Source organism: Sander vitreus, chromosome 12 (genome assembly GCF_031162955.1).
Source record: "Sander vitreus isolate 19-12246 chromosome 12, sanVit1, whole genome shotgun sequence".
Taxonomy (NCBI): Eukaryota; Metazoa; Chordata; class Actinopteri; order Perciformes; family Percidae; genus Sander; species Sander vitreus.
In genome coordinates this window covers 15,922,813-15,946,599 of record NC_135866.1, presented here as the reverse complement: position 1 = coordinate 15,946,599, position 23,787 = coordinate 15,922,813, and the positions used below count along the sequence as shown (strand labels likewise).

Below are 23,787 nucleotides of genomic sequence, written 5' to 3'. Positions count from 1 at the left end.
TAGGCTGTCCCAGATAAAGCAAACTGTGCAAAGAACAACCTTCTATTGAAGCACCTCTCCAATGTATACGGGGAGTTCATATTACATGCACTGACCCTATGAATGTTATATGACCCATAGCCTTTTACACAAAAGCACTGCAGTGCGTTTGTGTGCACAGTCAACCTGCTATTCCACTTTTACATCAGACACCTTGTGCCCGTATTTGTACAATGAAATGTAAACCATACTCCATGCAAATAAACAGCACACTTGAGAAAGACTAGTTTTACAAGTGTGTTTGCTTTTTTTAATGTCAGCATGTCACAAATCAAAATATATAATTACACTATATAGACACTAACATTACAATTAGTGTCTGTAAAGCAAATGTAAAGTTATGTTGTTTTGGTTAAAAAATGAAAAATCTTTACAAAAGCATTACATTGTTAAAATGAACTTAAACTTCACTAAATGTCAATGAAATTTCCTTTCAAATACTGAAATACAATGTGTTGAGTCAGTCACGTTTTAGGCTGCTTATTACTCAAGTAAATGCATTGTCAATGTGATCTAATGTGGCACTAAATACTTTCCTTTTCTCTTCTCTTCCCACCTGCAGTATAATGCAAGATGCAAGTATAGCTGATGGGTCAAAACACAGCAATTAAATAATACTAAAAAATGAATTATTAAATGTACAATTTACAAGTGTCAGTACAGATTTGTGAGAGAAGAGCACTGAGGTATGATGACATTCAGCCCGTGTGGGTGCATGTTAAATGTTGATTTTGATGTCCACTACAAGTCTATTTCCTCCTGGGGTGAGCGCGGCGCTGAAGGTTCCTCTGTCTGGATCCTGAGGAGAGTTTAGAGCCTGAGCAGACAGAACAGGAATTATCAGTCTACAGCACCCTGAGGTGACAAAGATGTTAGGACAAGAAGGATATGTTAGAGAAAGAGCTTACAAATATATAATATATTCCTGAACATGATCTGTAGTGGGTAGTAACGACCGAGCATACAGAACCATTTATCCAGCAAGATGAAATGCAATGAAATCATTTTAATTTCAGTAATTATAGTATTACAAATAAAACCCCATACACTTAAGGTGTCAATGTAAGATTGCATAAAAAACAAAACAAAAAAAAAAACACTAAATTACCTCAGATGAAAAAAATCTACAGTACAAGGTTTCCTTTACCACTTATTTCAAATATATTTTATTTTCAAATATTTAAATATCTACAACTCCCCTGTTAGTCACCTGCTGTGTCATAATAAATCTATGCACATTTTCATAATTTGACACAAAATCCCAATATGCATGGATCAAAGTGATCAAGAATGCACAATGAACAATGAAAAAAGTGACACACAAGGTACACAGAAAAAAGCACAGAGGAGGCAGCTGAGTTACAGCTGTTTTGACAAGGTAAGACAGATGCAATCACTCAATCTGCAGGTGTTTCTGTAAAGTCACATATCCATGTACAGTACACTCAACTCAGATGTTTTGATTCATTAAACACACACTCGCCTGAGATCTTCAGGCGGTCTTCCTAGAGCCAGACTAAAAGTCTAAAAAGGTAAATGTGACTTCTACAAAAAGCTGTCATCTACAGGCAATTATAGTTGGATTGTAACTAAGTACATTGACTCAAATACTGTACTTATTTTCATTTTTCTGATTGCCATAGTTGCAAGCTATATATTTTACATACATATCATTGACTTATACAATATGATGGATTGTTATCGATTAAACTACCCAATAGTATACTCTATACTGTAAACTAGCTAAAATTACCTCCACCTCAACCAGCAATAATATTAAAATGCTGCTTTCTTAGTAATCAGTAATTATAGTCCAGTAATATAATAACACTCTAATACTTTAAATATTAAGTGCACTTCTATTTAGGTAAAATTATAAATGCAGGACCTTTGTGTGTGGTTTATGTTGTGGTATTGTTACTTTAATTTCAGCCAAAGATCTCAATACTTCTTCCACCACTGCAGGATTTATGTTATATATTATACTGAATGTGTCTCTCTCTTTCTGTCTGCCACTAAAATGACAACATTTGTGATATGTTTTACATTTGGTTTTCTTGTGTAAAATAGGCTCTGCAAGCTGTTTAATGCTGATATACTGTACATTTCTTTTTTGATAATACAGTATCTCTATTTACCAAATGGTGAGAAGGCAAAGGTGGGCACAGCGGATCCAGGAGGGAGGAAAGGGTTGAGAGGGTTCACAGGACTTTGGTCTAGGCCAGGTGGAGGGATCACTGCAAGCACAAAGAGAACAAACACTGTGACTGCACAGTCTCAGCTGTCCAAACTGTCAGAGTCTGCAGCACTGTCATCCTTCCACTTGAGCAGATTCAGCAAACTCCACTATAAACAAACATGTTGAGTAAGGTGTGCGCATGATAATGTGGTTAGGATGGGACGCACAAACTGTAGGGAACAACAAGTCAAATTTAAGAAATTTTAAATGTCACAGACTAAATGGAAACTATCAATGTAAAGAAGCACGGATGATATTTATTTACCAAGTGCATGAATGTATTGACGTTCCAGGGTTTCCCGCAGAAAATGTGTTAGTTAAGGTGGTAGGGTTGCCAATTTTAAGCTCATTAAACTATTTAAATAAAAATAAAAATAAAAGGTGCTATAACAGTTTTACTGGCATGGCTCCCATTATCCTCTGTGACAAGCTCTCTTCCACTTCGCCTGACAACTCTTCTCCAAACAAACAGCTCTAAGATAACAGAGCTCAGCCCATAGCTTCACCCACTCAAAGCAGATAGTATGCGTGAAATTAAAACAGGACACGTAATGTCACTGTGTGTAGTGTTAACTACGCTAACTAACCGTGTGTTGTGAACCGCATGTAGTGATTAAAAAAAAAAAACCCGACAACAGCTGTGTATCTCAAAGACCAGGCAACAGCAGCCGGGACGTTGAGAATTCACACGCGAGAGGTGATGGATAGTTCCAGTCACTTGATCATGTATTCACTTTGTTGAAACAAGAGAAGAAAGCCTCACTGATGTGAAGAACAGGACAGAGAAACATATATAAATGCTCTCTGTCTGCCATATGCCAATGCTCCGGTAAGTCCACTCAACCCTTTGCCAGTACTAGTTGATCGATGCATCGCTGACTACCAAAAGTTTTGTGGTATTTTACCACTTGTATTTAAAGCTGGAATTGTGTGACTGACTAATGCAAATCATATTCTAAAAAGATTTATACTCTCACCTAGTGTTGCTTCCATTTGTACAGCTGATTCACCATCACGGGGCTGTGTTGTGTCCAGCTGTACAGCAGGATTTGGAGTACTTACAATCACAACATCTCTCACTAAGAGAAAATCACATAAACAGAGTTGACAGAATAATTTGTATCAGATAAAAACACAAACTTGATATAACCCTTTGTATCTACCTCTCTCATAGATGCTGACAAATCCTCCCTGGCAGACCTCCAGCAGCAGTCCTTTAAAATCGGACACAGCTGTCATCACGGGGCCAAAGGTGAGGTTGGGGTCAATGGTGACTGTAGGCAACGCTGACAGCACAGGTGGAGCATGGAAAGACTCAAAACTCTGGAAAGACAAACACAGAGACCGAGCGGTTGAGGTGTGTTACTGTGTGTTACTGTTTGGTATCCAGTGGTGGAAGAAGTATTCAGATCCTTTACTAAAGTAAGAGTAGTAATACCACACATACGTCATCAAGTAAAAGTTCTGCATTCAAAATTCTACTTAAGTAAAAGTACTAGAGTATTGTTAGCTAAATATACTATTATATTTTATTATTATTTAGAAAATACTTACAATAAGTTAATTTGCATTCAAACAGTTTGGAATATTACAGCTTAAAAATTAGTATATATTTTACTTGACAAAAAAAAACGTAGGACTAAAATTACTCAATATGCAAATGTTGTGCACTGAATAAGGAATATTTTATAAATTGATATATGTTTATATATGACATATGTTTAGAATATAAAATCTTATTTCGGAAAATAACTTCAGATGTCATGAATGAATGAAGTACAAAGTGCAATATTTCCCTCTGAAATGTAGTGCAGTAGAAGTACGAAGTAGCAGACAACAGAAATGCTCAAGTACAATATTGAGGTATTTGTACTTTACAGTACTTATGTAAATGTACTTAGTTACTTTCCACCACTGGTGGTATCAATCTGAACATTGTTACCTGAAGGAAATGGACGTGGTCCTCAGCATGGGAAAGTTTGTCCAGTTCTGCCTCGTTCTTCTTCAGCTCAGCGATCTCCTTCTGGATCTTCTCCAGCAGCTGCTCGGCCTGACTGACCGTCTTCTTTTCCTGGGCTTTAATCAGCTCTCTCACCTCGAAACGCTTCAGCTCAATCGACCGAATCAGTTCAGTAAAGACGGCCTCGCTCTCCTCAGCTGCTGCCCGAGCAGAGCGCTGGAGGGAGAAATATAATAGACATAACATATAGAAGGCATTGTGTCAATTAGGAACTGTTTAAAATAATCTGAAAGAGGTGAGTACTATTTTAGCACCTACTGTATGTTGTGATCTACTGTATTTGTATATCAGACCAAATGGGATGTTGGCACTTACAGTGAGAGAGAAAATGGCTTGTCTGATCTCCTGGACACCCTTTTCCCTTTGATGAATTATCAGCTGAGAGCTCTGCTTCATGTCACCAAGCTGCCTCTGAGGAAAAATAGTGAGAAAACTTCAAAGAGATCTGGTCTTCACAGTTACATGACACCATGTTATATTTTGCCAAATACAACGACTACTGGTTTCAATATATTGTTCATGTGTCCATGTTCATGCTGTTTAAAGTCCCATTTCAGATCTGTGGAACCTTTCTATAATTAATTATTAAACACACACCTGAGGGTGCCGACGGCAGCCGTAACATTGTGAAAATAGAAAAGAGCCATATGATAGCTTTTTCTCCATCAGACAAGCTCTAGATAAAAAAAACTACTGTACTTAAATGTATCAAACCAGGACTAGATTATCATTGAGACTCCTGTTTAAAATCCTTTAACATTGGTGACTACTTTATTTTACTTGTAAAACTGAAGAAAAGAGCATTTTTTTCACCATCCAGAGCACATTAGACCAGAGAAATGTAAACATTACAAAAATGGTTTTAAATTAAAATCTTGTATTTCTTTTCATTTTAAAACATTATAGCTTACTCAAGCATTTCAAATGCCACTTATACTTGTTTTCTTTAATGTGGAACAGATGTATATTTTGTTTGTAAATTGTGCTGTTGTGGATTCCTGTGTTTGTCGATACTTATATTGACTATGTTAATTCTTTTCCTAAGAAGATACCTTAATCTCAATGAGAAATATTGTTTCACTGCTTTTAAACCATGTAGATCACATCAGACCCTGGTCGATATGAAAACAATGTATAGTACTGTCGCAGATCAACAGCCTTATCTTGAATCAATCAGATGCCGTGATTGAATTGATTAGGCTACCTGCTTCTGTTGTATCTCTGCCTCAGCCAGCACCGTGTCGTGGCCTTTGTGTTCATCTGTCAGACACAGGTAACAGATGCACTGTTTGTCGGTGCGGCAGTACACCTCCAGCAGTTTGTCGTGTCGGCCACAGATCGTCTCTTGAAGTTTTTTGGAGGCCGACACCAGCCTGTGTTTCTTGAAAGCAGCCGATTCGTAGTGAGGCTGGAGGTGGACGTCGCAGTAGGAGGCCAGACACACCAGACAAGACTTCACAGCTTTGTTTTTCCTCCCGGTGCACACGTCGCACTCCACGTCGTCGGCCTCAGCGAAACTTTGACTTCCAGTCGTCGTTGTTGCATCTTGGAGTCCAGTCTTTTTGAATTTCTCCACCACGTCGGCTAACATGGTGTTTCTGGCGAGAACTGGCCTCGGGTTGAAGTTGTGCCTGCACTGCGGGCAGACGAAGATCCCCAGGTAGTCGTCCTGGTCCCAGTAGTTCTGGATACACTCCGAGCAGTAGCTGTGTCCGCAGGGGATGGTCACAGGGTCCCTCAGCACGTCCAGACATATCGAGCAGTTGAACTGGTCCTTATCCAGGACCACTCCGCCTTGAGCCATCGTCGTCAAAAACGCTGAAGTTGGTGTAGAAAATGAGCGAAAGCACAGGAATCTGACAGACGGCTGCTTCTTTGTTTACAGGAAATGACAAGTAGCAGGCGTGGCCAGAGAGGCGTCACCGGAAACGGCTGTAGGGAATTTAATCTTTAAAAAAAATACTTATTTTCAAAATAATGTTAAACAGTAACATTCAATCGTAAAATGACAACGAAGTGATGAACGTTTTATTTTATGTAGGCTTAGTTTGTCTCTCTATGTTGTGAATCTGTGTTTTTGTAAGTACAATTTTGAAGTAGGCTACTTGTACTTGAGTATAATTCTCCATACTTTATACTTGTAACGTTACTCCACTACAGTTCAGGGGCAAATATTGCACTTTTTACTGCACTACATTTTGCAAATTTAGATACATATATATACAATAAACAAATACATTATAATTTATATATATATAATTATGGGTATAAAGATAAGACTTATTGATCCCTTGGTGAAATTCACAAGCTACCTTGATACCTTGTGTTATTTATATATATATATATATATATATATATATATATATATATATATATATATATATATATATATATATATGGGAGCCTGAGGGTTCTGCACAGTATCAGCTGTTACTAGGACTGCGCCCTTCTGGACAGAGATCTCAGATGTTCCTGGAACTGTCCTAGTTTGGGGGTTACAGCCCCAAGTGCTTTTTCAAGCTTCACGTTCCTTTTTCTTGATGTTGCTGTCGCTTGGTATTGCTACATCTATCAGAACTATTTTCTTCAGCTGTTTGTCGACCACTACGATATTCGGTTGGTTCGGATGTCAGGTTGGTTTCCTTGGGACTTCCAGCCCATACTGGCATAGATGTTCCTGTACACTATGCCAGCCACTTGGTTCCAGGTATGCCGTGCCCGTACCTGCTTGTCTCAGGGGTATCTGGTACTCTTTCTCTTAGCCTTGGTAATCGACCAGGGGGTCTTCAGATATCTCTTACTTATGATCATCTCTCTCAGGTCAGCTGCCCTTGTCTTAAGCCTGTCTGTTCTTGGGAATTTTAAAGGTGCCATTCAATGCTTAAAATTAAATAGTGTAATGAAGTGCAGGTCGAATTAGGTCCTATTATTTGTTCTTTTTGTTTTTATTTTGAAAGATGCGCATGTCGAATTGTTGCTGCTGCTGGCAACTAAACTCTGGTGTACAAGCCAGTGGTACTCAAGTCTTTTAATACACAGTATTCCATTACAAATTAAAGTACTGCGTTCAAGTACAAACGTATTATAAGCTAAATGTACTTTTACATTATGTTGTAATTGTACATTATTGATGCATTAACATGTAGGAATCATTTGTAATGGAGCTGATTGAGGTCCAGCTAAGGTTATATGTACGTTATATATAATTTGGGCAGTTATAACAATCACATTTTTGATGTCAAATGTTAATCTGCAAATGGTAACTACAGCTGTCAGATATATGCTGTGCAGTAAAATTGAGGTACAAATACTGGTCATCAATACAGAACCACAAACCACAGTACATTAGTAGGTCAGGTTATTGCTGAATAACAAGCACTTAAAAGGCAAGCTCAGTCACAGAAACATGGTTTCCAATGCATTTATTTAAAATGCCTTTAAATACTTAAACACAACAAATAACAGTAGGTGCATTAACCCATTTCAATACATCATAAATAATATGTGGAAAATAAAAGGACAGTGAATATCTTAAAACTTATATTAAATCAAGCAGGATTTTCAGTGTATCAACAACATAAATAACAGGTTATAGATCTTTAAATATTGATTTTGTTTCCTCATACTGAACAATACATTACTTTGGTCACAAAATAAAGCTTTGATGCATTAAAGGGAAGGTTCCAGATTTCAAAAGACCGAGCATCATCCTAACATAAGTGTTTATCGTGCATTGCAGGTTTCGAAAAGTTGCCAGCAACCTCATATCAACGTTTGCTTAATGTGCCTGTTAATTTGGATTTGAGCGCTTTCTCTTAAAATGACATGCAATTCCAATCTAGAAGCATACCCTCTAAAAGCATGTGTTATACAGTCAGTAAAAGAACAATACTGTACTGATTAAAAGGATCCCTCAAAATCAAAGATTCCCTTTCAGATTGTTAACAGGAATTCAGTTTGTCTACTCACTTGGGTTACTTTGTGTTGTGCAAAATGCTGATGGGAATATTAAAACAGTTTTCAGTGCATGTTCATGATGCCCATTCAAGTATTTCATCAAACTTACCCTTTTTTTTGTAAAAAGTTATAATTCTCTGAAGTTATAACTGTAAACTACAGCTAATCAAGAGAAACAGGCACAAAAAAAGACTGGGTCTGTTTAAAAACATGCATTGATGTCAATGGAAGATGAACTTTTGCTCTGCATGCTTATCTGAATTTAGAGGATTTTGCTAAAATGAAATGAAGATGTCTAACGCCAGTCTATAAGCTGCAAGAATAAAGCTACATTCTTGTGTCACTTTATTCCGAGAGAACTTTCAATATGATCCCAATGCATATAGTGCATTTTAAAAAATATGGAATACCTTACAGTTCAAGTTTTGTAATAAGTTCAGTATTTCTGTTCAAATCATACAAAAATACACAGCAGGAAGAAGCAGACCGAAAACGGAGATAAATTGAATCTTGTAAGTAAACTAAAAACGCTCTACGATGTTTAACTGTTTGTGTGCATGTATGTTTACTGTATATGTGCGTGCAATGCAAATTATATGTGGGCCTACACTCATGATACATGGTGTGGGGCTTCACTTGTTCTTCTCTTCCAGTCCGCTCTCGGCTCTCAGTGCCTGGCTGCTGGCTGAGATGAAGCTGATCCAGTGTTTGAGGTCTTCAGGAAACTCGGGGCACTCAATCTGCACACAAACACAAAATTAGCCAAAGAAGAATAATGCCACAGTACAGAGCTGCAACTATTGACAGACAATTTTCAAGTTTGATCATTTAAAAATAAATGTTTTAAAGAAAAAAGCTAAACACTTCCATGCTGCAGTTTCCAAAATGTGAGGATTTGATGAGAAAGAAAACTGAATATCTTTTGGATTTTGGACTGCAAATAACATAACATAACCAATACAAATGATTAGTTGATTAATCAATCAGTCAGTCGATCAACAGAAAACCTAGTAACTACTGTAGTTTGATGGTCAGTATTAGAAATCCGACCGATAATGGATTTTTAAGGCCGATATCGATACAAATATTTGGTGATTTAAAAATCCGATATATCGGCCGATATGTATTTAAAAAAAATAATCCAGAAACGCGTAACAAAACATAGAGATTTCCCTAACATTAGTTATTTGTAGTTATTTATGAGTCCTCACTAATATAATATGATAATGCAGTTTAAAAATAAACTTGTTTTATTGTCACAACAGAACAGAGGAACATCAAAATATATTAAAGTTCTGATAAATAAAATGTATAAATACAAACTTAAGATATGAAACTTAAAGTCCTGTGTTGCCAACAGGGACGTTGTAGAGTGGTCTCTGGTGGACAAACTATGCAACGCCAACACTCATAACATGGTTGGAGGGCGTTTCGTCCGTTTTTGTTTTATTTTTTAAATATTCGTTGATCGGGAAACCAAGACAGATTAAAGCAGATAAATCGATAATAAAAATAATTTTCATTTCCAACACTACTACAGTCATACCAATACTTTTCTTCATCTCCAGCTATTCCTCACCTTTCTTTTGCAGACAAACTCGATAATGCTCTCTGGGCTGCAGTGCACCACGTTCTGTCTGCAAAGCATGATAGCAGAGACAAAACCATCTTTCTTGGACACAAACCGCTGCTCCAAGTAAAACGCCTTCTCATCCCATCCCACTATTTTGGTCCGAATCTCAAAAGCCTCACAGAAGGCCAGGGAGCGCCGGTACCGAATGGTGGAGGCCCCTACCACCATTCTGGCTCCCAGTTTGCGTGAGGCCATTAACAGCCCGTTTCGCATATAATGGTGGAAGCGGGCAAAGTCACACTCCCTTAGATATCGGGAGTTGTTCATGTGGCCCATGTAGTCCAAATCATGGGGAAGGACCATGCCATCAATGGTTTGCTCAGCCAGCAAGTCCCATATTCTGGGTTGGAACCACGCCTGGAAGAACACCTGGACCCCCCGCAGGAAGTACCATACATCCAGACTGCAGAAGAGCAGAAGGAGGGCACCCAGCACCAGCAGCAACATCTCTCTGGAACATCAGTCCAAATAAGATAAGATAAATATTAGATTGATCCCCAGAAAAAAAAATCAGTTGTTGTTGTTGCAGCAGCTCAAGGACTATACAAGAGCATTTGGAGACAAATTTGCAAGGCAAAGTAACATGGTGTGGTTAAAGTGACATACGCGCTACACATCTCTAGTGGAGCTCTGGAACCCTATTTTTATATATATATATATTTTTTTTTATTTATTTTATTTTATATAGTGTGTGTGTGTGTGTACATATTATACACACACACACACACACACACACACACACACACACACACACACACACACTATATGGTATAGTACGTTACAGCAATATAACAAAGGATATAATGCAAAAGAATATCAAATATAGTTTTAAAAACAGTATAGTAATATATTATAATGACAAGAAACAAAACCAATTTAAAGGCACATGATATGACACATATTACAATAGCAATTCCAAAGTTTATGATAGCAATTTCCTTTAATAAAAAAATGCTTGTTTTCTAAATTCATGACCACTCTCAATATTTAATCACATGCTCCTTTGACCTCATCAATGTCAGTGCAGATGTGTAGAAAAAGATGTTTTTTTTCCTCTTCATTCACTGGCTTTATATTACAGCTAAAAAAAATACGGACGCATCATATCCCTATAATCACTCACTTCAACCTTGACAGCTCAATGCAAATGATCGGGGCGCAACCTGCTGACAGCCAAATCTGTTAGCTTAGCTAGCTGCTAGCTACCTGCAGATGGTGGCCTTGTAGAATAGAGACCATACTCTTGACGTGTGAAAGTCGTTTTTTTTATTTTTCTCACTGTCGAAATTTAAAAAATAACCACAAATACAGTAGACTTATTTTTTATGGCTGTACAACTTACCGTGCGTCCAGAAGAGAGTGTTACCATGGGATGCGATACGACCACAACTTGAAGAAACCGGTAGAATGAATGAACATGACTTCCGGGTATGTGACGAGACGTAATTCTTCTTCTGCTTTGAGGTTTAACGGCAGTTGGCATCCTAATAGTGGTGCGTTACTGCCATCTTCTGGATTTAGTGAAGTCTTACCGATTGGAAAATTACCAATGTGGAATTAGTTTATTTTACATTTAATGTATGTAATGTATGTCATATGTATCACTACACTGGACACACCCCCTTTATTCACAGAGACAATATAACTTATGTGACAGTTTGGCAAATTTTCTTTCTTCATTGTCATAATACCTTGGTCAAATTCTTGTTTGTTGTGTTTAGACATGGGCCGGTTACCGGTTTCAAGGTATACCGCAAAACCACTACAATTTTCTGTCATACCGTTCCTAAGGTATGAGCTGTTTTTTTATGAGTCTTCAAGGACAGAAAGTGCAGTTTAGAAATCCCTCTCCCTGCCAGTGTGCAGTGTGTTTAAAAATATAATACATTGTGTTCAATGGGGGGAAAAAAGTTGTTTTTTACCCAGACATTTAAAAAAATAATACATTTATAGCTATAATTGCAATACCGTAATACCGTGAAATTTTTGCTGAAGGTTATTATACTGTCAGACTCTCTTACCGGCCTATGCCTAGTTGTGTTACATCTTTTTTTCTAATTTGTGACCAATATGATTGATTTTGCAGTGTTTTACAAACAAGTTTCACATTTGCTTACAGTAAAAACTTCTGCCTTTGGCTCTTATTATGTATAGTGTGAGGCCCTATATGCATAGTGAGGGCATAAAAGTGCATCAATAGGACTTCAAAATCAATTTGTTTTTATTGCTGCCATAGTACACGAAGATAGACTTTGTACAATCATATTACTTTATTATTACTGAAGAGTAATTGTTTTTTTAGCCTGGTGTGCTAGTTCGTCCAGTGTTTACATAGGCAAGTATTGGGGTCTAAGTAAAGCTCCTTTCAGATGCGTAGGCACGACTGTGTTTAAGTCAAGTAATGTGAACAGAAAACCAATGCCTTTTTAATCCTGAGATGGTCTTACAAAAAGCCAGTCTTAAAGCTGCCCATGCAATGTCTTATTTGTTCTTCTCGTCTAGTCCACTCTCAGCTCTGAGGGCCTGGCTGCTGGCCGAGATGAAGCTGACCCAGTGCTGAAGGTCCTCTGGAAACTCAGGGCACTCCACCTGCAGGGAGCACACCATAGACTCAATGTTCTTTAACTATCAAATTTGCATATGTATTTAGTCATTCGGTCCTTACCTTCCGCTTACACAGGTGCTGCATGATCTTGTCTGGGCTGCTGCGTAGGATGCTCTGCTTGCAGTACATGACGGCACACACCAACCCATCTTTTGTTGACACAAATCTCTGCTCCAGGAAAAAAGGCTTTGTCATCCCAAGTGACGATACGACTCCGCAGCTCGTACCCCTCACCTATACATAGAGCCCTGCGGTAACGGATGGTGGTGGCCCCCACTACCATTGAAGCTCTGAGTGCTCGCACTGCCTTGAACACACCATTACGTATGTAGAGAGAGAAGCGGGCAAAGTCACACTCCCGGAGGTAACGAGCATTGTTCATGTGGCACATGTCAATGTCATGGGGAGTGACCCGGCCTGTTTGGATCTGCTCTGCTGTGACATCCCAGATTGGAGGCTGGAACCAGGCCCGGAGAATCACAGCAGCTACCCGGAGGAAGTACCACACATCCAGACTGCAGAAGAGAGCCAGCAAGGTGGCGAGCACCCACAGGACCCACCACATCTCTCTGGGGAAAGGAAACACGCCACACAAGCAGAGGAAGGGAGTGGGGTTACTGTGATGTGTAGATATGATGTAATTAAATCAGCCAAGCTGAGGTAGATGTATGATAGTTATGGTGTTTGATTCGTTATTTAACTAATACAATTATTTTTTTTTTACAAGAGGTAGAAGTAAATGTGAATGCTATTTTAATAGCTTGTACTCAATCATATTTCTAGCCTCCATAAAAGAATATGACAAACTAACAATCTTAATATCAGCTACTATTAATGCTAAATTTGCATATCTGCATGTTTGTAGTGTTTATTAGTTAATGATGTGTTGATTTGACTGGCAAGGAAGATTTCTTTAGTAAGCAGGTATTTATGAGATATTAATTTGTCAGAAGTGGTTCTGCCTAAAAAATATTTTTAAATGATTCTCCATTTTTACTTAGTTGTGTTATATTCAATAATATTCTGATTGGCTCAGAAACACAAATGGCAAACAGGGGCTCTGTATCTGCTTGAGACTCACTTGAATGCCCGTAAAACAGTGAATTAGACTACAGTGATGATTAAATGTTTATAGTGGCCAATAATGAATAATTCTCATCCTTTTTATGAATGCATGTGCATTTCATTTTAAATTTCTCACAAAAGCGAGAGGAAAGTGTAACGTTAAAAAAAAGTATGTTGGCGTGATTAAATGGGTTTAATCCGGGATGAGTTCCCCGTAATGTCTGGATGTATTCTTTTTGCATTACACTACAGGCAGCAGACCCATTGAGATTAAACGTGACTGTTTCAAATCAAGTTTCAGTGTTTCCACTTTTCAGGATACCAGTGAACTGATTTAACTAAACGTGAATGTCAACAGGTTCTACAGGAAAGGCAGGATAGCAAGGCTGACTCAACCTCTGAGCATGACCCGTTGAAGATTGTAGACAACCCCAACCACTAAAGTTCTTGTTACCAAGGCTATGCGAACTGAGATTATTGCTAGCTAACGTTAAATACAATTCAAATTAACGACTAAGGAAATCAGTGACATGACTGGAACTAGAGTACACGAAACTACTGCATTTAGTCTGGTTAGTAGTACAGTCTGAGTAATGCTTTGTCTGAAATACCATTCACAAGAGTTAACAATAATGCCATAACATTTTGTGATTTTAAACGTTAAGTCGTATAAACATTGGTAGGTCAGACGTATAAACGACCTGTTGAGGTAACGTTAGTATTGACAGTTTTTAGTTTAACTTTACGGCGAACGTAAACAACCGCAGACAGTAAATATACCAACGTTAATGATTTAGACTTTTAGGAGAAATCTAGAAAAACCTATATACAGTCTATGAGAAAAGCTCACCTGCTGTCTGATTCCACTCAGATCTGCGGAGTCAACAGCATTCCAGCACTCTACGCAACGCGTGGTGTACGACCAAAAAGTTTTGATACCCTTTTACCACAGCCTTCAAAATAAAAGCAAAACTGACGCAGGCGTTTTCGACAATCAATCGGGAACAAAGCGTATAAACACGAATATGTTTTAAGAAATCCAGTTTTATATTGTGAAATGTACCATTAATATCGTGTGTGTGCATACTGCATTAAATATAGTTTTCTTAATTCAAGGACATTTAATTTGAAGACCAGTGCGATTCACTTCCTCTCTTACGTAGGGGCAGAATGGGCGGAAGTTATTGGTCCCATATAATGGACGTAGTACCGTAAGACTGCAAACATGAGCATACTAGCAACGATTCTTTTAAACAGTCTCTGATAGTCACATGTGGACTCCACACATACTGGAGATAACCGTGTGTGAAAGTTGAACTACTGGATCAGTCTTGGTAAACTGTCATCTGTCCTATTTGGAAATCAAAATTATTATCGTAGTTTTTATCCTTGACTATGTTAATTATAAGCCAGGACTGGGTCACTTAATCTTACCACCTGAACAATTTTAATTGTCATACTGCCACATGCAACTCAAAACTGTATTGCGTATACAAATTTTAATTACAATGTAAAGAGAAATTGAACCATTTGAAAGATGACAACAATTCTGAGAATTATTTTAGTGAGAAAATGTGTCGTTAACATTCCTTGCTTCAACGTGAAAAATAAGAATTGCTCCTTTCACATAAAGATCAGGCTATGGCATGCTTGCATAAAAATCCCACTTCTGTGCGTGTGTGACTTATAGCACATCAATATACACCAGCTTCAACATTGATGATTTGAAAATAAGCATGTCTGTGTATTAATTGACGATAGAAAAAAATGCTCATCCTTTATTCTTCTGCCATCACTAATAAGACAAATGTAATGAACTGAAATGATTTACTCCTGTATTATACATAATACAGATGTACAACATATTTGAATGATAAAACAGTAAAAAAGGAAATAGGATAGCATTTAAAAGAACATTGAACAATCAAAAGTTAGAAGCACAATCAACTCCAAACGAAAGTGTTAACAGAAAAAAATTTGTCCATCACTGTTCATATAAAAGTAGAAGTGATGTCAGGAAAAGAGTAACATTAATGGGAATAACCTGCACTAACATTTCCCAACTGACTGAACAAATAATGTTCCAATACAAATTAAGTAAGAACAACTTCTATAACAATTAAGAGTAGATGGTCAATTTCCTTTTTCACAGGAACCTGATAAAAAAACTACTCAGCTGCAACTTCAAACTGAATTTGACGAGAACGATGACCTGATACCATTTTCTTCATGTCCTGGTCCGCTCTGATGTCACTCATTTCAAGCTTGTGTTCGGGGCCAGCCATCGGATTGTACTTGTGTCTGCAAAAGAGTGTACAGTCAATTGAAAATACATGGCAATGAAGCGGATAAGTCCTTTTGTGCTTGAGAGCCATGAGACGTGATTTCTAAACTGGCATCGGTCATTTAGGTAACCATACAGGTTACTCATTTTTATAGACAAACTCACTGCTTTAGATGTTCCTCAATGGCCTTGCGTTCACGGTGCCATACACTGTTTTCACAGGATCAACAAACATCTTCTTGGTGAGTGGACAGATCAGATGTTGAGGTATAAACTGTGGCACAGACTCCACCAATTGCTTTAAATAGAGACAAAGAAAAGAAACATAAAACAGTAGGTTATTGTAAAACCTGCAAGACATTTTTATATGCAAGACATGATATCCACTACTATATATATATATATATATATATATATATATATATATATATATACATACATACACATATACATACATACATACAGGGCCTGAAGTTAACTTTTTTGACCACCAGCCAGTTTTTTTTGCCTCATAAAAAGGTGAAAAACAGGAATTGCTGTGTCTCTATGATCCTATCCTGTCCTATTCATGGTAGTCTACTTGTGGACATTGCGCCGTCATCACGTGCATAATCCTGCATAGGGGCCCGGTGTTGGCTCATTACGCCACTGCATATAACAGATGAGATGACTGACAAAATCATGAGTGGCCTACGCGCACCACAACAACAAAAAAACACTGGTGAATGCGCACCATAACACATGAAAAAACACACAAGGGCAGTCCCTCCAGGATTTCGCAGCCTTTTTTTGAGATTGTTGCGGGAGCTTTTGTAAAAAATTGCAATAAAAGTTTATTGCAAGTTGCAGAAGACAGTGAAAGTTGCAAAAAAAAGTTGCAATTTTTTTTGTATAGTTCTTTAAAAATAAAAAAGGAAACTTGTTTTGGGGAGAATAATAATTATTACAATTAATTAATTACTCTGGGCTGAGATTTCCTAGTAACCTTACCAAAAAGGCTCAGGATGCTGCAAATGTTGGTATAATATGAAAATGGCTGGTGGATTTAAGACAAAAATAATAATTTAATAATATAATTTATTATATGAATCAAATATGAACATATCGTCACTGTGGCTTGTTGATCTTTACATTGTTAGTTAATTTCAAGCCCCCAGGAAGAGCGTCAAGTCTAAAAGCCACCATGGGCTTAGCGGATAACGGTGGTACTGCACCCCATGGCCCAGAATGACTTTTCACATAGACTTTGCATGGAGAAAGAAATGTCTATATTTCAGTGGATCATTTGTTTCGGGGTATATCAACTTACAGAGAGAGAGAACATGCCACTTACTAAAGTCTGACTCCGATGGAAAGATTCTGAAGAAGAGATGTGGGTTACAATGCAGGCTCTTCAGCTCATCCAGGACACGTTTGTCCTTCTCCAGGAACTGCCCCTTGGACTCCTTAAGCGTCTTTTTCAGGGCACTATTTACAAAGATTATTAATGATTCAAATGTAATGCAAACACTTTGAAGGCAGTAAATATAAGTAACATGTTTGTCATTATAGTATGGTAAAAAATACAATATCATTATTATTACAGTTTGAAATCATAAGACTAAGAGGCTGTACCACTTCTCTTCACATAATTACATCAGGTATTGCTAATCAGCAGCATGTTAGCATCGTTGTGCAGAGTAGTCTTGCAGCTGATAGCTTGGCTGTAGACTTAGTTTTGTTTACACTGATCAACAAATATTTTTATGAGCATTGTCATAGAGTAATCAGGTAAATTTAACAAATGCCTCTTTTTATGTGTGACACCTTTACATTGTCAACTTGTTCGCCGTTTTACAATTCAGACAGCAGATGGATATGGTCCTAATAACATTACTTGAACAAGTTTCTTATCAGCTCCTGTGGAACTGTTGCTTCCACCACTTACCTCTCCGTCACTGTCACTTTGCTGTTCAACTGGCTTGGCAAGGACGCCTCTGGACATTTGTCATACCCATGAGTAATGAAGATGTTGGACAAACTACGCTATAAAATGACAGGAACAAATGAATTTGCACATCAACACAACATGTAAAAGTGTATGCCTGTGTCAAACAGTAATGCGTTCATTTCCATATCACTTCCAACAGAATGGTGGACAAGGAACTATAAAACTAACCCGACTGATGGAAGACGGGTCAAGTTTTTCCTTGAGTTTCCTCTGCTCCAAAGAGAGAACTGTCTCAATCTCAAAGAGCTTCAGACCCTCTTTGGTTGTCTGTGGTTTGAAACAACAACCACCTGGAAGTAATGTGAGGTGGAGAGATTAACAATTGTCTGAATAAAGGTCTGCAGAGTACAAATTAACGTATAACAACCAATATTATACCAACAACACTAGATCTATACTTGAGCCGTCAGCTGTCAAATACCTGAGAGTGCAACAATGATAAGGTGAAGACAGTGAGCTGGATGAGATCTCTTGAATTTGCAGAATGTTTGATGGCATATACTGTACATAGCATTATTTTTATTTTTTTACACATTTTGATGCATGATTTAATAATAAGTATATAACAGTGAATATACCCCTTTCCCACTGGCCAAAAACCCATTTACAGTACACCCACTAACATCTGGCTTTTGTCTGCAGTGGGAAAGGTTACAATCTGTATTCACTCCCGGGTTAAATGGATCTGCAGTAGGCACGGGTATTTAACAACTCCAGCTCCCATCGGCAGTGATGGAGCAGGACACCTGGGTAGATGTGCTAATTTGGGGCCCTTTCCCACGCAGGTTTGTTGGTTTTAAAAACCCTGCATATACATGCAAATTTTGGTGGAAAAGGCATAATGAAGCCATTTTTCAAAGATGCCATACCTGTTGCATTGCTGATTCCATGAAGCATATTGTTCTCCACATTTCCAAGAAGTATCGAGTCCACAATGATGTTAGATTGTAGCAGTTTGGCTGTAACAACATCTGGCTCTATTGAGGATCTAGGGGAAGAATTGAGATTATGTCAACTCACTTAAAAATATCACAATCTGTAGATGACAGTTTAAAGTCATGGTTACTCATGACATTGTCTTACTGCTCACAGTATCAATATATGTACTAACAGGTCAAGTATAAACAAGGTACCAAAACTGCTTAGAACAGATTTACCCAGAATCATTTCCATCAGTGAGACAAATGATGCGAAGTCTACAATCTGGGAACCTCGTCTTGACCTTTTCCAGCTCACATGCCCCAAGTCGCAGGGCGTCATACAGCAGAGTACATCCACTGGCCTCAATTTTGCGTATGTGTTCCTACAAATGTGAAGAAAAAAAAGAAATCACTTTACATTTTAAGTTTATCACTGCTTTACAACCAGATGCACATTTTACTAAAAGGACAGATCTAAGACAGCCCTGATTCACTGACTTTACCTTGAACATTTCCAGAGTTTCGTTAAACGTGTGGAGAATTTTCACCAGGGAGTCGAACTTCATAAGGCAGATGACATGATAAAAATCATAAGCCATGGTCCTTGTTGCAAAGTTGTCAAAGAGCTCCTTCACAGCATCTATCTTCTTGATTTCTGCACTTGCATAGCACTCCTCTTCCATGGAGGAGCTTGTGTCTATCAGCACCTAATGAAAATGTACACTTTTTTTTACAAATTTAGGTCAAGAATAATCATAGCATAGCTGCCAAGTGTGTCCTGTGTTCCCTTGTCAGTCCTACATTCAATTATCAAAACAAGAGAGAGACAAGTGTTACCAGTATAGCCTCTTTTGGGGTCCTGGTTGTGACAAATGTTCGGCCATCGCTATGGTCTCCAGTCCTGTATTAAATGTCAAAAACCATCAGTCAGAAAAATGGTATAGAGGGTTTTCACGGTGCGTCATCAGACCCAAAGTCGCCATGTTGGAGGTACTCCGCATCACAACAAAGCACAGGCACTGAAGTAGATCCTGAACGGTGTTAAGGAAAATGGTTAATTATTGCCGTGTTTTAGGTTGTACCAATAGGTCAGACCGAGAAAAACATTTGGAATATTATCGACTTCCAAAAGTTATTAAAAACTAGGGAGAGGAATGCCAGACGTTATCAGAGGAAACTCTTTCCTGGAAAGGAGGCGCTTGTGTTTGGCAAAGCTCAACCAGGATCTACAAGGGAAAACTCTGTCTTGTTCGGTCTTTGAAATGAAAAAAAAAACTATTGAGAGTCACTTGGCTACACCTTGAGTATCACAATGATATCATACAGTTAAGGTTAGGTTGATTAAAGACGTTATTGCATTACTTACTTTGGCCTTCACAACACATTGGTCGTTAATGACTTGGTACTGCGTCTCCCTGACCCATCCACACACCATCTGGTTATAAGCCTCCAAACTTTTGTAGGATTTAAGGTATTCCACTGTGTATGGGCTCGGCAAGAAAACCAGGTAGTTGACTATATCGGGGTATGCAACTGAAGGAAGAATCACCGGGTCGCCATGGATCCAAGAAGAGGGAGCCAACTTGTACGGATCTGCACCGCAAGTAAACTGTAATTTCTCAAAATATCGCGCCTTTTTTGTGGTGCAAGTCCTTCCATGCCTTTGCATCTTGGACGAGTTTTGATGAGCTTTTCTGTTGTTTAGACATAAAGTATTAAAGTATCCAAAGTGCACAATACTCCATTACTCCATTCAGTTGTTTACACCGAGTGCCTCCAATATGGCCGCGCATCCAGGTTACCGCCCAGAACGTGACGTTGGTGAAAACCCTCTATTCTATCCCTTACAGACAGTGTCTGAGCTACGGCTGAGCCTGAAGTGGCTATGAAAGCACACATGAAGCCTTGAAGGTCTAAACCCACATCATCTGCACTATCTATTAGAGGTGTTGAAATTAATCAAATAATCAATGCATCGAATCGTGGACATGGACGATGCTGCATTGATAATCGGCCGGGCCATAATCGATTATTTCTGTTTACAATTTAATGTATGCCTATCAACCTTTTTGTTTACATATTCTGTTATGTTTTGCACATTCAGGAAGTGCCATGTGCACAGTGCTGTATTTTTATGTATCCAATTTATTTAGTATTAAAACACTGCAGAATGTTTTGTTTTTGAAGCTTGAAAAGCCTTGAATGAAATATCCTATATGGCTTTAATAGAAAAATGTATTTGACGCATCGTGATGCATCGAGATATCGAATCGAATTGGGAGATCAGTGAAGATTCACACCTCTACTATCTATCTATACATTGCAGGAATGTCTGTCTGTCAGTGTGTGTGTGTGTGTGTGTGTGTGTTATGCGCATATCTCTCGAACCGTTAGTCCAATGGATTTCAAACTTGTGTCTTGCTACAGGCACGAGCAAGTGCGGTGCCAAGTTTGACGTTGTTTGGATTAGAAATGCAAAAGATATTGTTAAATATATCGGTAAAAGAAGCACACATTGGCTTTTGACGCTCTAGCCGCTGGCCACTCCCCCTCTCACCCTGAGGACCAGAGACAGAGAGCAGCGGAGCTTTGGCAGCTAAAATGTGACATACACCTGAGACCCACAAAAATGTGCAAAGTAGCACTACTTTGGACTTTCTTTGACTTTGAATAAACAAACGACAATTCCTGAATTTAAGGACGTTTCAGAATCCCACACATGCAAAGCTCAACCAGACAACAAGTGCAGACAGAGCGTGATGCCACTTATAGGCAGGCTATTTATCTTATAAAGCGAGACGTATCTGTATATATCTGTGTCCGTGTTTGGGGGGAAGGTAACCTGCACATCAGCAGACGCCACATGCAGAACGCTTTAGAACAGCGGGGGGACTTTTTTCCTGCTATTGTATTAAATTGCTGTGAGCTGGCAGAACATAACATAGCCTAATCTCAGAGATTATTCGGTAACACTAATACAATAAGGTAACAAAAAAATAGGTAGTTAATGGTTATTTACTGTTTTTGAAAGAGTAACAAATGATTAGTTACTGTTTTTAAGAAGGGTAGTTACTGTTTTTTGAATATAGTGAAGAATAGAATAGTAATGAATGATTAGTTACTTTTTCAAAAAGCAGTAACTACCCTTCTGAAAAACAGCAACTACCCTTTTTTCCCACCTTGACAAATTAAAAAATTGGATCTTTAAACTTTTTTTTCCAATTTTCTGTTTTTATTCAGAGAATCAGAAATTTAGAAAATTACAAAATTACGTCTGGGCTCCAATTATTCAGTACTGCAATGGTATTCTCTCCCTCGTTCCACCTAGTTACGTGTCAGTGGGGTCTGATAAGGACACTGTTGCTACAAACATTGATAAGCTTTCACTCGTCGTCGTGACGTAAATGTTGTACCTCCTCTGACTGTAGGCAAATGTGTTGCTAACTTTACTAAGCTAACTACTGTGGTTTCTTCATCTTAACAAATGCATGGACCCCTCTGGAATATTTAAATTGTTTCATTTGTTAAAGACGTTTTGGGTTGGGAAGAATTCAACACTGTATTTATGAAAGAGACTTCACAGCATGGGGGAAACTACTTAAGGGCAGTGCTATTTTTATGTTTACCTCGTAGTGGTTAGTAGCTTTGGCATATTTTCATGCTTTATTTTTTATTTATTTTTTATTTTGAATCCTACATGCAGAATTTGTTGACTACATTGCCCTTTCCCCACAATGGCCTCCTCCTCATCAGTTGGAGATAATCAACTGCAGAGGATAATCCGAGATCTGCATGGTAATTGTACAGTTCACACTTTCAATAAACACCATCCCTTACATTGTTCTATGTGTGCCATGCAGTAGGTGTTTTGTACTATTTGAAGTCGGGCATATGTCTGTGTCTCCAAACAAGAGATATCAAGGCAAAAATTATAAGATTTTATATATATATATATATATATATATATATATATATATATATATATATATATATATACACGATATATTGCTCCCAGAATAATTGCATGATTAGATCAGTCAGGAAATGTTTTGTGCCTGAAGATCTATAACTGATAGACATTTCGCAAAAATTGTTGTGTAAGCAAAAAACAGTGTGCAGATTCTTAAACTGTTTTGCCCTTTGTGTGAACACAAGAACATAACTTGATATTTGTGTGTGTTAACAAAGCTGTTAATGTTACTTGTTTAGATGCTGTGTCAGAGCTGAGTAAAGAACACAACGAGTGTGGTGAACCCGTAACTGATGACAGCTCCTACCTGCACAAGTTCTTCTATAAACTAGAATACCTGCTGCAGGTATGGTCTCATATACCATAAAAGTGTTGTTTGGAGTTTATCAGGATGATGTAGTTCGTGTTTGAAAGTCTACCAACACTGCTCATCTGACTTGCTAGACCAGTGGTTTCCAACTTGGGGATTGGTACCTCTAGAGGGCTAACAAGAGAAATCAATAAAGGGGTTATGAGATGATGAAAAGTTAGAAAATACATTGTTTTGTTCTGCGTATTTTCTGTCTTCTCTTAAATGTTTTTCTTCTTCTTGTGAAACACTCGTGAGTCTAACTTTTCAGACCTCAACAAGAAATGAAACAACCTGAGAAGGAACATCACATTTTGGTTGAATTGTCCACATCTCAAACATATGCAACCTGCAGATACCAGGGATTGTGACTAGCATTGCTTTGCTACAAAGGGTCACAAATTTATAATATTAAGCAGCAGTGCTTTAGACAAGTGATTCCCAACCTTTTTTTAGTTGTGAACCTTTAATATGAAACTCAAGAGTTGTGAGCAATTCCACCAGAGTGATTTTGTTTCTCTAAAGTGGTTGTATATTTGTTAGAGACCATGGAAGCAGAAACTATGAGTACACAAGAAACACTTTTCATAAGAAAAAGTAAAAAAAAAAAAACTACATACAGTAAATGTGTGTAGCAGAACTACTATCCCCCCCTCCCTGTCCCGTCAGTTATCTAGTGACAAGGTGAGTTTTCTGTTAAAGGTGTTGAAGGTGTA

General features: G+C 38.1%; 3 protein-coding genes across 3 annotated transcripts; all 3 read right to left on the bottom strand.

Annotated features, from left to right (window-relative positions):
* Positions 1-229: 229 nt before the first annotated feature.
* Positions 230-6,200, bottom strand: LOC144526554 (E3 ubiquitin/ISG15 ligase TRIM25-like). The gene is made up of 7 exons (XM_078264094.1): positions 5,503-6,200; positions 4,614-4,709; positions 4,221-4,454; positions 3,442-3,601; positions 3,256-3,357; positions 2,178-2,276; positions 230-856 (listed from the first exon to the last, which is right to left on the bottom strand). The coding sequence occupies exons 1-7, from the start codon at positions 6,100-6,102 to the stop codon at positions 789-791; spliced, it is 1,359 nt and encodes a 452-aa protein (XP_078120220.1). The 5' UTR covers positions 6,103-6,200; the 3' UTR covers positions 230-788.
* Positions 6,201-7,705: 1,505 nt separating this feature from the next.
* Positions 7,706-11,330, bottom strand: LOC144526552 (protein THEM6-like). The gene is made up of 3 exons (XM_078264091.1): positions 11,231-11,330; positions 9,835-10,339; positions 7,706-8,995 (listed from the first exon to the last, which is right to left on the bottom strand). Exons 2-3 carry the CDS (start codon positions 10,333-10,335, stop codon positions 8,888-8,890), a joined length of 609 nt encoding a protein of 202 aa, XP_078120217.1. The 5' UTR covers positions 10,336-10,339; positions 11,231-11,330; the 3' UTR covers positions 7,706-8,887.
* A 757-nt stretch (positions 11,331-12,087) lies between these two features.
* Positions 12,088-14,495, bottom strand: LOC144526551 (protein THEM6-like). Its single transcript, XM_078264090.1, is given in 4 exon segments — positions 12,088-12,477; positions 12,554-12,676; positions 12,678-13,062; positions 14,409-14,495. Coding segments are annotated over 3 exon segments (612 nt in total). The 5' UTR covers positions 13,059-13,062; positions 14,409-14,495; the 3' UTR covers positions 12,088-12,369.
* Positions 14,496-23,787: the final 9,292 nt, after the last annotated feature.

Bases quoted from the DNA above. Each gene is read 5' to 3' on its own strand.
- LOC144526554 (XM_078264094.1), bottom strand. From the start codon at position 6,102: ATGGCTCAAGGCGGAGTGGTCCTGGATAAGGACCAGTTCAACTGCTCG. The intron at 3,602-4,220 runs GTAACAATGTTC...TTGTCTTTCCAG, and splicing joins ACCACGTCCATTTCCTTCAG to AGTTTTGAGTCTTTCCATGC. The intron at 2,277-3,255 runs GTGAGAGTATAA...TTGTGCTTGCAG, and splicing joins ACAAATGGAAGCAACACTAG to TGATCCCTCCACCTGGCCTA.
- LOC144526552 (XM_078264091.1), bottom strand. From the start codon at position 10,335: ATGTTGCTGCTGGTGCTGGGTGCCCTCCTTCTGCTCTTCTGCAGTCTG. The intron at 8,996-9,834 runs GTGAGGAATAGC...GTTTGTGTGCAG, and splicing joins AGTTTGTCTGCAAAAGAAAG to ATTGAGTGCCCCGAGTTTCC.